This window comes from Bidens hawaiensis, unplaced genomic scaffold, assembly GCF_021521415.1.
Source record: "Bidens hawaiensis isolate Kalapana, Puna unplaced genomic scaffold, B.hawaiensis_p1.1 tig00064009_1, whole genome shotgun sequence".
NCBI classification, from domain to species: Eukaryota; Viridiplantae; Streptophyta; class Magnoliopsida; order Asterales; family Asteraceae; genus Bidens; species Bidens hawaiensis.
Window position 1 is genome coordinate 11,727 of NW_027506543.1, and position 12,524 is coordinate 24,250.

At 40.8% G+C, this 12,524-nt stretch overlaps 1 protein-coding gene and 2 pseudogenes across 1 annotated transcript; 2 read left to right on the forward strand and 1 right to left on the reverse strand.

Annotated features, from left to right (window-relative positions):
- The first annotated feature begins 1,285 nt into the window (after positions 1 to 1,285).
- LOC143618138 (UDP-glycosyltransferase 43 pseudogene) lies at positions 1,286 to 2,906 on the forward strand (annotated as a pseudogene).
- A 468-nt stretch (positions 2,907 to 3,374) lies between these two features.
- On the forward strand, positions 3,375 to 4,356 carry LOC143618134 (UDP-glycosyltransferase 43 pseudogene; annotated as a pseudogene).
- Positions 4,357 to 4,479: 123 nt separating this feature from the next.
- LOC143618136 (uncharacterized) lies at positions 4,480 to 5,616 on the reverse strand. Its single transcript, XM_077090453.1, has 2 exons — positions 5,537 to 5,616; positions 4,480 to 5,446 (listed from the first exon to the last, which is right to left on the reverse strand). Exons 1-2 carry the CDS (start codon positions 5,614 to 5,616, stop codon positions 4,480 to 4,482), a joined length of 1,047 nt encoding a protein of 348 aa, XP_076946568.1.
- Positions 5,617 to 12,524: the final 6,908 nt, after the last annotated feature.

The following is a 12,524-nucleotide window of genomic DNA, read 5'->3' on the forward strand; positions in this document are numbered from 1 at the left end:
TAAACACTCATGAGAAGAACATTGGACTGGGGGGACTTGAAGAGGTAGGTCCCAGCAGAGCCCAGTTGGACCCGCAAGACTCACCTTAAACAGGGACGTCTGCGCAGAGACCAACTGGATCCGCAGGACCAACCATGCTCAGAGACGTGACGTCCTTACGCGCAGTACGCAAGCTGGTCCCGCAGGAAATGCCTCCCAATGGTGAAGGACTCCGCCTTTCCCCGCAGCCTCGGATACAAGCCATTAGGGAAGGCCACCCGCGCAGCATGGCTACACGCACAAGGCACTTAGCTCTCCATCATTCAGTGTCACCTGAAGGAATGAGCCAAGCCGGGAGCAATCCCGCACAGAGGCGGGAGGGGGAATACTCCCGCCCAAATAAGCCAGTCCGTATACTGAAGGATCTTTTACTGTACCTGACGAGGTATGGGCGAAAGATCTGATCAGAGATACGACAGCTCACTGATACAGTATGGCGAGCAGCATGCTCCTGTACTGTATCACTATTAGCCGCTGCCTACTCACCAACTACTGCCATACCACGTGCGTAGCCGTCAGTTGGTGGAACAGGAATAGTATACAGCAGGCCTGGTCGCTATCAGCCGCTACCTACCCACCAACTACCAGCAGGGCACGTGCGTAGGCTACTGTTGGTGGAACAGGAACACTGTTGCAGCCGGCCATACCTCCTTGGAAACCTACCTTCGGCTATAAATACCACAAATGGTATGACCATCTCATCTTATCATACCTTACTACATTATCATCATATTATACCTGATATCTGCTCTAGCAATCTCTTAATATACTTTTATACTTAAAGAGCAATCTAGTCTGATTCTCACGCCGGAGGGTGGTCACAAGGAGGAACCCCCCCCCCCCTTCTCAGTGACGAGCTCACGGTGTCTGTTTTGCAGGTTATCAGAAGAACCATTTTCCAAGGGTCTAACCCCTCGTGGGAAACATCTCTCCAACCCCTAGGTTACCAGTAATCTGTCCGGGGTCCGGTTAGTGTTTCTTCAGCTGGCCTTCGTATTTTGTTGTAGTTTATAGCGCAATTGGGCACTTGTTTAAGTGTAATACTTATCGTTTTGTATTTATTTACATTTGACTCATTAACGCATCATGTTTAATTATTTTATAAGGATTGCTGAACTATCAACAATGCATAAATTAAAACACAATATTTGACCTTAGACTTAATTAGATTTAGATTCATGATGAAACCTAATTTTAAAAAAGTCACATGTATATCAGCATATGTAATTGTGTGTATATTAACATGTTATTGATGAATCATATCTAAAACAAACAAACTTAATCACTCATCCCTTTGAACCTTCAAACTCCAGAAGGCATGAAACGAGTAGAGGTAGCAATAATCGCCGCACCCGCCATGGGCAACCTCCTTCCTGCAGTAGAGTTCGCAAACCACCTAACCAACCACCATCTCCACCGTATCTCCGTCACAATACTCACTATCTCCATGCCTCAGTGGCCACTAGTCCACGATTACCTCCAATCTCACACATCCACCCAACACATCCGCTTTATCCACCTCCCTGCGGCTTATACACCCGAACCAAACCAATACATAGCACGCATCGAGTTCACTTCATTATACATACAAAACCACAAACACATAGTCCGAAAAACACTCGAAGCCTTAACTCAACAGGCTCCACTTGTCGGGTTCTTCGTTGACATGTTTTGCACTTTAATGATCAACGTGGCTAACGATCTAACTATCCCTTGTTACCTCTACTTCGCATCTCCGGCTGCTTATCTTGGCTTTCTACTCCACCTCACAACCGAGTCAGTTGACTCGGAACCCGAGTCAACCGAATCAATCATACCCAGTTTCACAAACCCTGTTCCATCAACCGCGCTCCCCTATTTCTGCACCAACAAAAACAAACGTGGATACTCGTGTTTTGTAAATCATGCAGCTCGGTACAAAGAGACCAAGGGTATAGTTGTGAATACGTTCCAAGAGCTCGAACCCTACGCGCTTGACTCTTTGTGTTCTAAATATAATCATTTACTTTTGCCGTCGGTTTACCCTGTAGGACCGATTATTGATCATGCTGGACCGGTTAAGTGGCACTCTAACCAGTCGATGCATGAAAAGGCGGTCCAGTGGTTAAACCGTCAGCCTGATTGCTCGGTTGTGTTTTTGTGTTTTGGGAGTATGGGGAGTTTGAATAGGAACCAGGTGAGGGAAATAGCAACCGGTTTGGAGCGAGCTGGGTACCGGTTTTTGTGGTCTTTACGTGAACCGCCGAAGAGGAATCTAGAGCTTCCTAACGACTATGAGAACCTCGAAAATTTGTTTTCAGATGGGTTTATTGATCGGACGGCTGACAGAGGGTTTGTGTGCGGGTGGGTATCTCAGGTGAGTGTGTTGGCACACAAGGCTGTTGGTGGGTTTGTGTCACATTGTGGGTGGAACTCGATATTGGAGAGTATATTTTACGGAGTACCAGTTGCCACGTGGCCTTTATATGCCGAACAACATATGAATGCATTTGAGATAGTGAAAGAGCTTGGATTTGGTGTGGAGATCAAAATTAAGGGAAGTGATCTAGTGCTGGCGGATGAGGTGGAGAGATGTGTGAGGGAGTTGATGGACGGTGGTGATGGTGAGTTGACAAAAAAGGTTAAAGAAATGAGTGAAAAGAGCAAACTGGCCTTGGTGGAAAACGGATCGTCTTTTCAAGCTTTGGAGAGTTTGGTTAATGTTCTTGTATCCGAAGTTTAAAGACTAGGTTCGTTTTGTTTGATAGTCTATGTTATTACATAAACGCGATGATTTGATACCTATTAACACACGTCGCGCAATCGTGTTTTTACACTATATATTTATAAGGCAACAAAGGCATGCCTTATGGCCAATTCTTTGTATATACTCAAGACTAGGTCATAAGGTGTAGTCGCCGAAGACACCAATGCAAATTCACTTAAAAACCTCCCAAAAATTAACACCAAAAGGCAATTCATGGGCTCATGGCGCGTCAGAATATGTTAAAAAAAACATCCCTAATAAACTCGTGTCGATACTTGAACTTGAACCTCCTAACTCTATGAATGTAAACTTTTGTTATTTAAAAAGGGCTAGTGACATAGTTTGTTACCCATTTTTCTTCACTTCTTATGTAAAGATACTCGTTTAAATGATCCAAAACAAGATATTTAATCTTCAAAATTTTAAATTGTTTCTTGTTTAGATCTTTTAGTGTAAGTCAGCATACGACCCAGTAAACGACAGAGAGAGATGGTTTGCAGGCCAATGTGTCAATGATGGAACCATAAAGAATAATATATCCGAAGCTATAACATGTCATGATGAGATTAATCTTATCTAAAGCAAACAAACAAACAAACTTAACCCCTCATCCTTTGTTTGAACCTTCAAACTCCACAAGCCATGAACCGAGCAGAGGTAGCAATAATCGCCACACCCACCATGGGCAACCTTCTTCCCGCCGTAGAGTTCGCAACCCACTTAACCAACCACCATCTCCACCGTATCTCCGTCACAATACTCACCATCTCCATGCCTCAGTGGCCACTAATCCACGACTACATCCAGTCTCACACATCCACCCAACACATACGCTTCATCCACCTCCCAACAGCCGATACACCCGAACCAAACCAATACAACTCACTCATCGAGTTCATTTCATTATACATACAAAACCACAAAACCATAGTCCGACAAACCCTCGAAACCTTAACTAAACAAGCCCCACTTGTCGGGTTATTCGTTGGCATGTTTTGCACTTCAATGATTGACGTGGCTAATGATCTAGCCATCCCTTGTTACCTCTACTTTGCTTCTCCGGCCGCTTATCTTGGCTTTGTACTCCACCTCACAACCGAGTCAGTCGACTCAGAAACCGAATCAATAGTACCGAGTTTCGCGAACCCGGTTCCTTCAACCGCACTTCCAATATTTTGCATCAACAAACACGAACTTGGATACTTGTGCTTTGTAAGCCATGCAGCTAGGTATAAAGAGACCAAGGGTATAGTTGTAAATACGTTCCAAGAGCTTGAACCCTACGTGCTTGACTCTTTATGTTCTAAATATAATCATTTACTTTTGCCGTCGGTTTACGCTGTTGGACCGGTTATTGATCATGCTGGACCGGCTGTTGGCCCAGACAGATCAAACAATCAGATCAAACAAACAAACAAACACGAGATATTGGGGTAACAACCCTCGACTCTTTTCATATAACCAGACGAACTTATCAAACGAACTTCACGAACATAACAAACTTACATGGAGAAGAGACTTCTTGACTCACTCACACATAAAACTAATAATACTATTTATAGACCTACTAAACTTGCTCTCCAAGACAAACCTAACTTGGAAACCAAGACAAACTTATTCTAGAATAATCCATATTAAAATAAACTTACAAAACAAACCCTCAACTTTATTGATAATTCAAGATTATTCTTCATTCACCCCCTTAATCTTGAATTGTTCCTCTTCTTGCTTTTATTCCTTCTTTTCAGCTGACCATAACATACTTGCTTCACCGATTCCTCAAACTTAGCATTAGTCCCTTTCGTGCTTAACTTTAAAGCCACATTGCTATTTTCTTTCTCAACTTGATTCTTCTCATCAATTCGTTCTTGACCAATACTTTCATGAATTCCAAACAAATCATTTGGAATCGTTCCAAACTGAATATCCTTCACTTTCATAATCGGTTTCACATCATAACTTTCTTTCTTTTCAACTTCAACGCAGTTAGGACTACAACACACCTGAAGCTTGATGTTGTACGTCCTATTTAGATTTCTTTGAATCTTCATCAACAATCTCTCTTTCTGATCATATAGCTTCAATATCTCATTGGCTATTTCAATCTTACATCCTTCTTCATCCAACTGACCCAAGTTAAGAAGATTGGTCTTCAACTTAGGCATATAGAAAACATCACAAAACGTTTTCTTTTCACCAGTCTTACTTACCACAGTCACATTACCTTTACCTTTGATTTCGATCTCGGATCCATCACCAAACTTTACTTGGCCCGAAACTCGTTCATCCAAGGTTGTAAAAAACTCTTTCTTTCCTGACATATGATGACATGTACCATTGTCTAAGTACCACGTTCCTTCATCCTTTTCAAATACACAAGGGATAACCCTCTCTTCATTCAAACTTACTCTCTTTATTGAACAAATTGCCATGAACAAAGAAGGATCAACATCATCTTCTTTCTTTGTTAAATTCGCTTCTTCTTTCCCTTTGCTTGGTTCTTTACATTCATTCGAGTAGTGCCCAATCTTATCATAGTTGTAGCACGTTACATACTTCTTCCTATCTTGCCATTCTCCCGGGTTCCTTTTCCGGTATTCAACCCGTTCATCATTCCATCTTGGATTCCCTCTTCCTCGTCCGTTATATCTTCCATGGCCTCTACCACGTCCTCGGTAATTTTCAACTTTCTTTTCAGTTTGGGTGAACATGAGCTGACTTTGGGATGAACTTCCATTCACATTCTTAAACTTGTTTCTTTCTTCAGATGCCTTCAAACGCCCAACCACATCTTCAAATGCCATTGTTTCGATGTCTGCGAGTAGCTCCATCGAATAAACAACAGGTAAATATTTATCTGGCATAGAGTTTAAGAATTTTCTTACCAAAACTCTTCTACAAGTACTGCTCCCAAGCTCTTGTACTTTGACTGTACTCCACCCAACTTCGCTGCATAATCATCAATACTTTATGTCTCCTCCATCTTCAATCCATCTAACTCGGCTCTAAGCATTTGAACACAAGCTTTCTGAGTTCTTTCTGCACCAAGATAACGACGCTTCCCAAATATCTTTCGGTTCTGAATACTTGGCCATCTGAAGCATCACGTCTTCAGGTAGGGTTTGGAAGATAACACCTAACACCATAAACTTCTTTCTTTCTTCAATTCCTACACCCTTTTCTTTATCAATCGAATCATGCAAACCGTTCGCACCCAAAAAAATTTTCACCATAACTGACCATGATGCGTAGTTGGTCGAAGTTAACTTCGGTGCTTGCAAAACGAAACCACCTATTGATTCTTTCATTATTCCTGGGCTTCCTGCTTCTTTATCACCGGCCATGACTCGATGATCAAACTCAAAAAAAATAAATAAATGAATAAAATAGGCATATCCTTTCTGATCTCGTACAAACCAAAAACGATTATTTTAGCAAAGTTAACATTGACTTTATATTAATTCAATTTGTGATTGTGGTTACCAAGATTATGGGTGGCGGCTCTAATTCTGTTTTTGCAACACAAAGTAATTCATAATTGCAATTAATTCCCTTTAATTCGATGGGGGCCACAAAAAAAACCAACTTTCTTTAATTTTAGCTTCAATCAAACTACACACAATAACATAACCTAACCTTTATCGATTTCACAAACCTTACTAAAATCGTTTCTCTCGCAAATAGCAAACAGCAACGGAACGAACCCAGCGAACGAACGAAAATCAAACTCCCCTTACGCGAACGAGCCAAAGATCTGATACCAATTATTGACCAGACAGATCAAACAAACAAACAAACACGAGATATTGGGGTAACAACCCTTGGCTCTTTTCATATAACCAAACGAACTTATCAAACGAACTTCACGAACATAACAAACTTACATGGAGAAGAGACTTCTTGTCTCACTCACACATAAAACTAATAATCTGGACTCTATTTATAGACCTACTAAACTTGCTTTTCAAGACAAACCTAACTTGGGAACCAATACAAACTTATTCTAGAATAATCCATATTAAAATAAACTTACAAAACAAACCCTCAACTTTATTGATAATTCAGGATTATTCTTCACCGGCTAGGTGGCACTCTAACCGTTCCATGCATGAGAAGGCGATCCAGTGGCTAAACCAGCGGCCGGATTGTTCGGTTGTGTTTTTTGTTTTGGGAGTATGGGGAGTTTGAGCAGGGACCGGCCAGGTGAGAGAAATAGCAACAAGTTTGGAGGGAGCCGGGTACCGGTTTTTGTGGTCTTTACGTGAACCGGCTAAGACAAGTCTAGAGCTTTCTAACGACTATGAGAAGCTCGAAGAGGATTTGTTTTCAGATGGGTTTGTTGATCGGACGGCAGATAGAGGGTTTGTGTGCGGGTGGGTGTCTCAGGTGAATGTGCTGGCACTCAAGGCGATTGGTGGGTCCATGTCACATTGTGGATGGAACTCGATATTGGAGAGTATATCGTACTCTCCAAAGTTATAACAATATACTAAAAAAACTACATAATAAACACACTAATATATATACAAAATACCCGAACATCACATCCCCACACTTATCTTTTGCTTGCCCTCAAGCAAAACTCTAAAGCAAACATCAACCTCCATCATAGGTATATCAATTATCACCATTAATACTAGCAAGGTTTAAGGTCATACCCAGTTTCTCAGACTGACACTTTCTAGATTGACAACCCACAAATAAAGTTAATGCTACAATAAAACTCTAGAATCGTCCAGACAAGTGTACTTTGTTTTCGGTTAAGGCATACATGTTCATACCCCTCACACTATCAACACTCCACTCGGTTTAATATCTGGACTAACAAAAGATGTGCTAATATATGTCTCTGCCCTCAAAATACCTAATATGAGTTACAACTTAATACGCTTGCAGGTCAGTCTTATCTCAACCCATTAACCACCGGTTGCATAAAGACTCGAACTAAGGTTTTGCTAAGGCTTAGGTTCGGGTGCGGATTAGGCTTATTTAGTTACTCAGGTAGATGAAACTCAATTAAATAAACCAATATACAGACTCACGAATACAAACGAACTAATTGCACAATCAACTGCTATTTACATACTCAACTGCTGATTACAAATGAAATACTAAACTGATAATTTCTTTTTGTCTTTTTGCTGATTTTTTTTTGACATCAATAACTGATAATTACAACTCAGAACTTTACAACTTTACAACTCGTCTGACTAAGTACAACTCGATAACGAACTGGATTTCATCACACGGGTTAAAATAAAATAAAGGCCAAGGCTGAAATGGTACGTAATGTTCAGTTTAGCAATTGAAAAAGGAATATGGTCCAAACGGGCTCCTAGGGGATAATGTCGGGTAAGGAATTTATTTAGTGGGGAAATATATATGGAACGGGTTATCTAAAGTCCTAATCTCCATACAGGTGGTGGTATTAAGATCTCGATAAGCATGTGACAAGCAAGTTCTAATTCTGTATACATACCGGTTTCCCTCAATCAATGCCAAGACATGTTTTATATCTATTATATAATACGTGTATTAAGTATAGGGGTTAATCTCACAATATGTCTGGAAATAAAGGCTGCCGATATGAAACATGTATACCTGTCCCCTTGACTCATTATCTCCGCCTAAATGATTCCATTTTCAACTTCTCATTTTAAAAACATTTGTCGGGAAAACTATCGAGAAGCAGAAAAACCAACCATGACCAAAAACCTCTAACTTGGCATTAATAGCAATAAGTGACAGTTAATAACTTAGGTTTCTAAATACTCTTCGAGGTACTATCGGGCTAAAAATTTTCAATTTCCCCCATCCCCACACTTGAGGTTAACATTGTCCTCAATGTTAAAATTTTAAAACAATTAACGAACATTTAAGGGACGGGGTTGAAATTGAATGTTTAACAATTTAAAAATCGGGCTCTAATGTGATAGTTCTAACATAAAAAAATATACAATTACACTCTCAACACGTAAACTAAAATAACAAAATAGATTATGAAACTGAAATCACCTGATATGACTGATAAGACAATACTAAAAAATGGCTCGCAAAACCTCGTGAAAACTCGTCTTCTCCAAAGATTAAAACTGATCTGCAAAATCTCAAAACGTGTAAAAGCAAGCTTCTCACCGTGTGTAAGACATAGGTCTTTTAAGAATTTTGCAAAAAAATGAAGTGTTAGTTCATTTTATTAAAAATTATTACCGAGCCAAATTAGTTAAGTTTCATAATAAATTTTGTTAGTTAAAATGTTAAAAGACCTAACTCACTTTCGTAGGAATCACGGTTGCATTTAGCGTATGCAACAAGCTCTTTAAACCCCCCGGTAGCCCGAGTGGACGAGTGAGGTCTCGTGAGGGTTTATTGTGAACTACACCCACAAAGTTCCAATACAACAAAATATACACGTACCTGGATTAACCACAGCAAAAAAGAACACAAAAGCACTTTGGGTAGCTTAACTGAAACCTCGTTTTCTGACATAACTTTACCGCACACATCAAAATTCCAACTTTTTTCTTGCGGTATCCCCACACTTAGCTTTTTCTATGATGGTACGCTTGAAATACAATTAGTAATATAAAAAAATGCAAACTAAAAATATACAAAATGTACAATTACCACCCTTTTGAAAATTTTATGACATTTAAGGTGGGCGGCTGGCCCGTTTCCATGCAGCCTTCTCATTACATAAAAGCTCATCCTCAAGAGGTTGCTCCCAACCTTTTAACACACCAGAATCCGGCCCAAACATTTCCAACCTCCATTCTAAATCACATTCAGGTGGTTTCTTTACCTCTTTCCTTTTCATCTTCTTTCCCTTTCTTGTTGCTACTTCCTTATCATCTCTAACTCCAGTGCAGTATCTCATTCCGTCCTTTCACCTTCATGCTACCATTTAGCTCATTCTTGTCAGTCACAAAACATTTCTCTTTTGTATGATCCTTTCTCAAGGATTCACACTTGTCAACAAAAGGGTTAGTATCATTTCCAAACAATGATAACTGTTTATCACGATTCCCACACTTAATTCCCAAAACGCCCTTAGCACAATCAATTACCGCATGTGCTGTGGCAAGGAATGGCCTACCCAGTATGACTGCAGATTTTGTATTATTTCCTTTAGCATAATCAAGTACAAGAAAGTCAACTGGGTAGCAAAATTCATCCACTTGAACCATTACATTAGTAACCATGCCCCGAGGAAGTGTATGAGTTTGATCCGCCAACACCACGATAGTGTTTACCCTTTCTAGCGGGCCAAATTCATACTGATCATATAAACTACCGGGCATGATACTAACACATGCTCCAAGATCTAGAAGTGCCCAATCAGTTTTAAATTTCCCAATTTGAATTGATAAAAATGGCACTCCCGGGTCTTGGAGTTTACTTGAGATGGTATTATCCTCCACCTCCTCATCTCTGTTGTTGGTCAATTTACCATTTAAACATTTTTCACAAGTACAATTTTCACAAAAAGACATTTCATTCGTTTTTAGTTTCGATTCATTTTGGAAAATTGTTTTCTTTTGACCAACATAATTATTCTCATCACTAAACTCTTTCACCACCCCCTCAACAAACTGTGGTGGTGAATCAACTTCAACACTAGTAATTTCAAAATGAGGTAAAAGACTTACCGCATTGATGTGCATATTGTTTCCTTTCTTTGAACTTGAACTGAAGTGTTGCGGGTTTACTGTGGTATCGCTCGTTAACTGACCCACTTTTTTCTGAATTACCTGAATTACCCTTCTGCTGGTCCTGATTCTGATTAACTGATGAACTGTTACCCTAGTAACCGTCTCTGTTATAACCCCGACTGTTACTTTGACTGTTCGAACCACCCTGACTGTAGCTGTTCTGCTGTTGGTTCTGACTGGACCCCTGAAAATTCGGATTCGACTGACTCGACACGTTCCCGTATCTTAAATTCGGGTGATTCCTTAGGCCCAGGTGATATGTATTTGAATTGAACCCTTGGCCCTTAGAATCCCCGTACGCGTAACTGATTTCCTCCTCGTCGGGGTACTTGTCATCATCATCAAACCCGGGGCAATCTTCAACCTTATGCCCCAACTCTCCACTATCTGCACAAACCGAGAATTTCACCCCGACTTTACCAGCCTCTTTCTTCTTCTCTTTTCAATAACCCGCGAGTTCTTGTTCTAACTCAGCAATTCTGTCTGACTCGCTCGAGGCTGATTTAACTGTTCAGGTGACCCCGACTTTTCGTCTTCGATCTGCAGCTGCCTCTGCCTTGGAATCTTCACACATAAATTCCAAAAGTTCCCAATCATCTTCCTCTGGTGGATTCAACAATTGACTATTACACGAAGCTTTCAAATGTTTTCTGTCTTCATATGTCAACCCGTCAACGAAACACTTAATCAACTCCCACACAATCTGATGGTGCGGGCACTTCCGAATCATTTCCTTGTAACGATTAAAGGCTTCATGAAACAACTCACCCGGTAACTGTGAAAAGTGTCTAATCTCCATGCGTGCCTCGATGGTCTTCGACTGTGAATAATACTCATTAAGGAACACTTGCTGCATCTCACCCCAGTTGTTAATACTATGCATCGGTAGTGAGTTGAACCAATGTTTGGCTTTGTCTTTTAGTGAAAACTAGAACAACCGCAACCGAACCTCATCCTGATCATACGTATCGTCACCAATAGACCCGCAAATAGCTGAAAAGTCTGACAGATGTGAATACGGGTCTTCAGATCCCAGTCCGTGAAAATGGGGAACTTTGTCTTCAAATCCCGCGCATCGGCATCTCTTGTGCCTCGGTTATGATCTGGTAGGCCATGTAGGACACTTAGAGATGATTGGGGATGGTCGAGACTTGCTCTTCTGCTCTGGAAATCGCTGGAAGGTGAAGAATCCCGTCTAGGGTCGTCCAAATGTGTTATATAATAAAACCCTAACTTTCACGATTCTGGGGACCATCGCGTAGCGCAATGACCTCCTCTCCTGGTCCATCGCGCTACGCGATGGACCAAAAGTCAACGCAGTCTAAATTATAGGGCATCGCGTAGCGCGATGCCCCACCTTCAACACCCATCGCGCTACGCGATGGGCCTCTTTTCTCAGCAACTTCGTTTAACTGCCTCGGTAAGCGTGCTGGACATCCCAGGTCTTCATTCCATGCTCATACAGGTCCAAATTAAGCGCGTTAAGTACCTGTGACCTGAAACACAATAAACATGTATGAAGTACCAAAGTTCCTAAAATAAACGAGTAAAAAAAATACGTTAACCCAAATAAATATGTACAAATAAACCGAACATCACATCCCCACACTTATCTTTTGCTTGCCCTCAAGCAAACTCTAAAGTAAACATAAACCGTCATCATAGGTCAACCAATTATCACCATTAATACTAGCAAGGTTTAAGGTCATACCTAGTTTTCCAGACTGACACTTTCTAGATTGACAACCCACAAATAAAGTTAATGCCACCATAAAACTATAGAATCGCCCAGACAAGTGTACTTTGTTTCCGGTTAGGGCATACATGTTCATACCCCTCACACTATCAACACTCCACTCGGTTCAATATCTGGACTAGCAAAAGATGTGCCAGTATATGTCTCTGCCCTCAATATACCAAATATGAGTTACAACTTAATATGCTTGCAGGTCAGTCTTATCTCCACCCATTAACCACCGGTTGCATAAAGACTCAGACTAGGGTTTTGCTGAGGCTTAGGTTTGGGT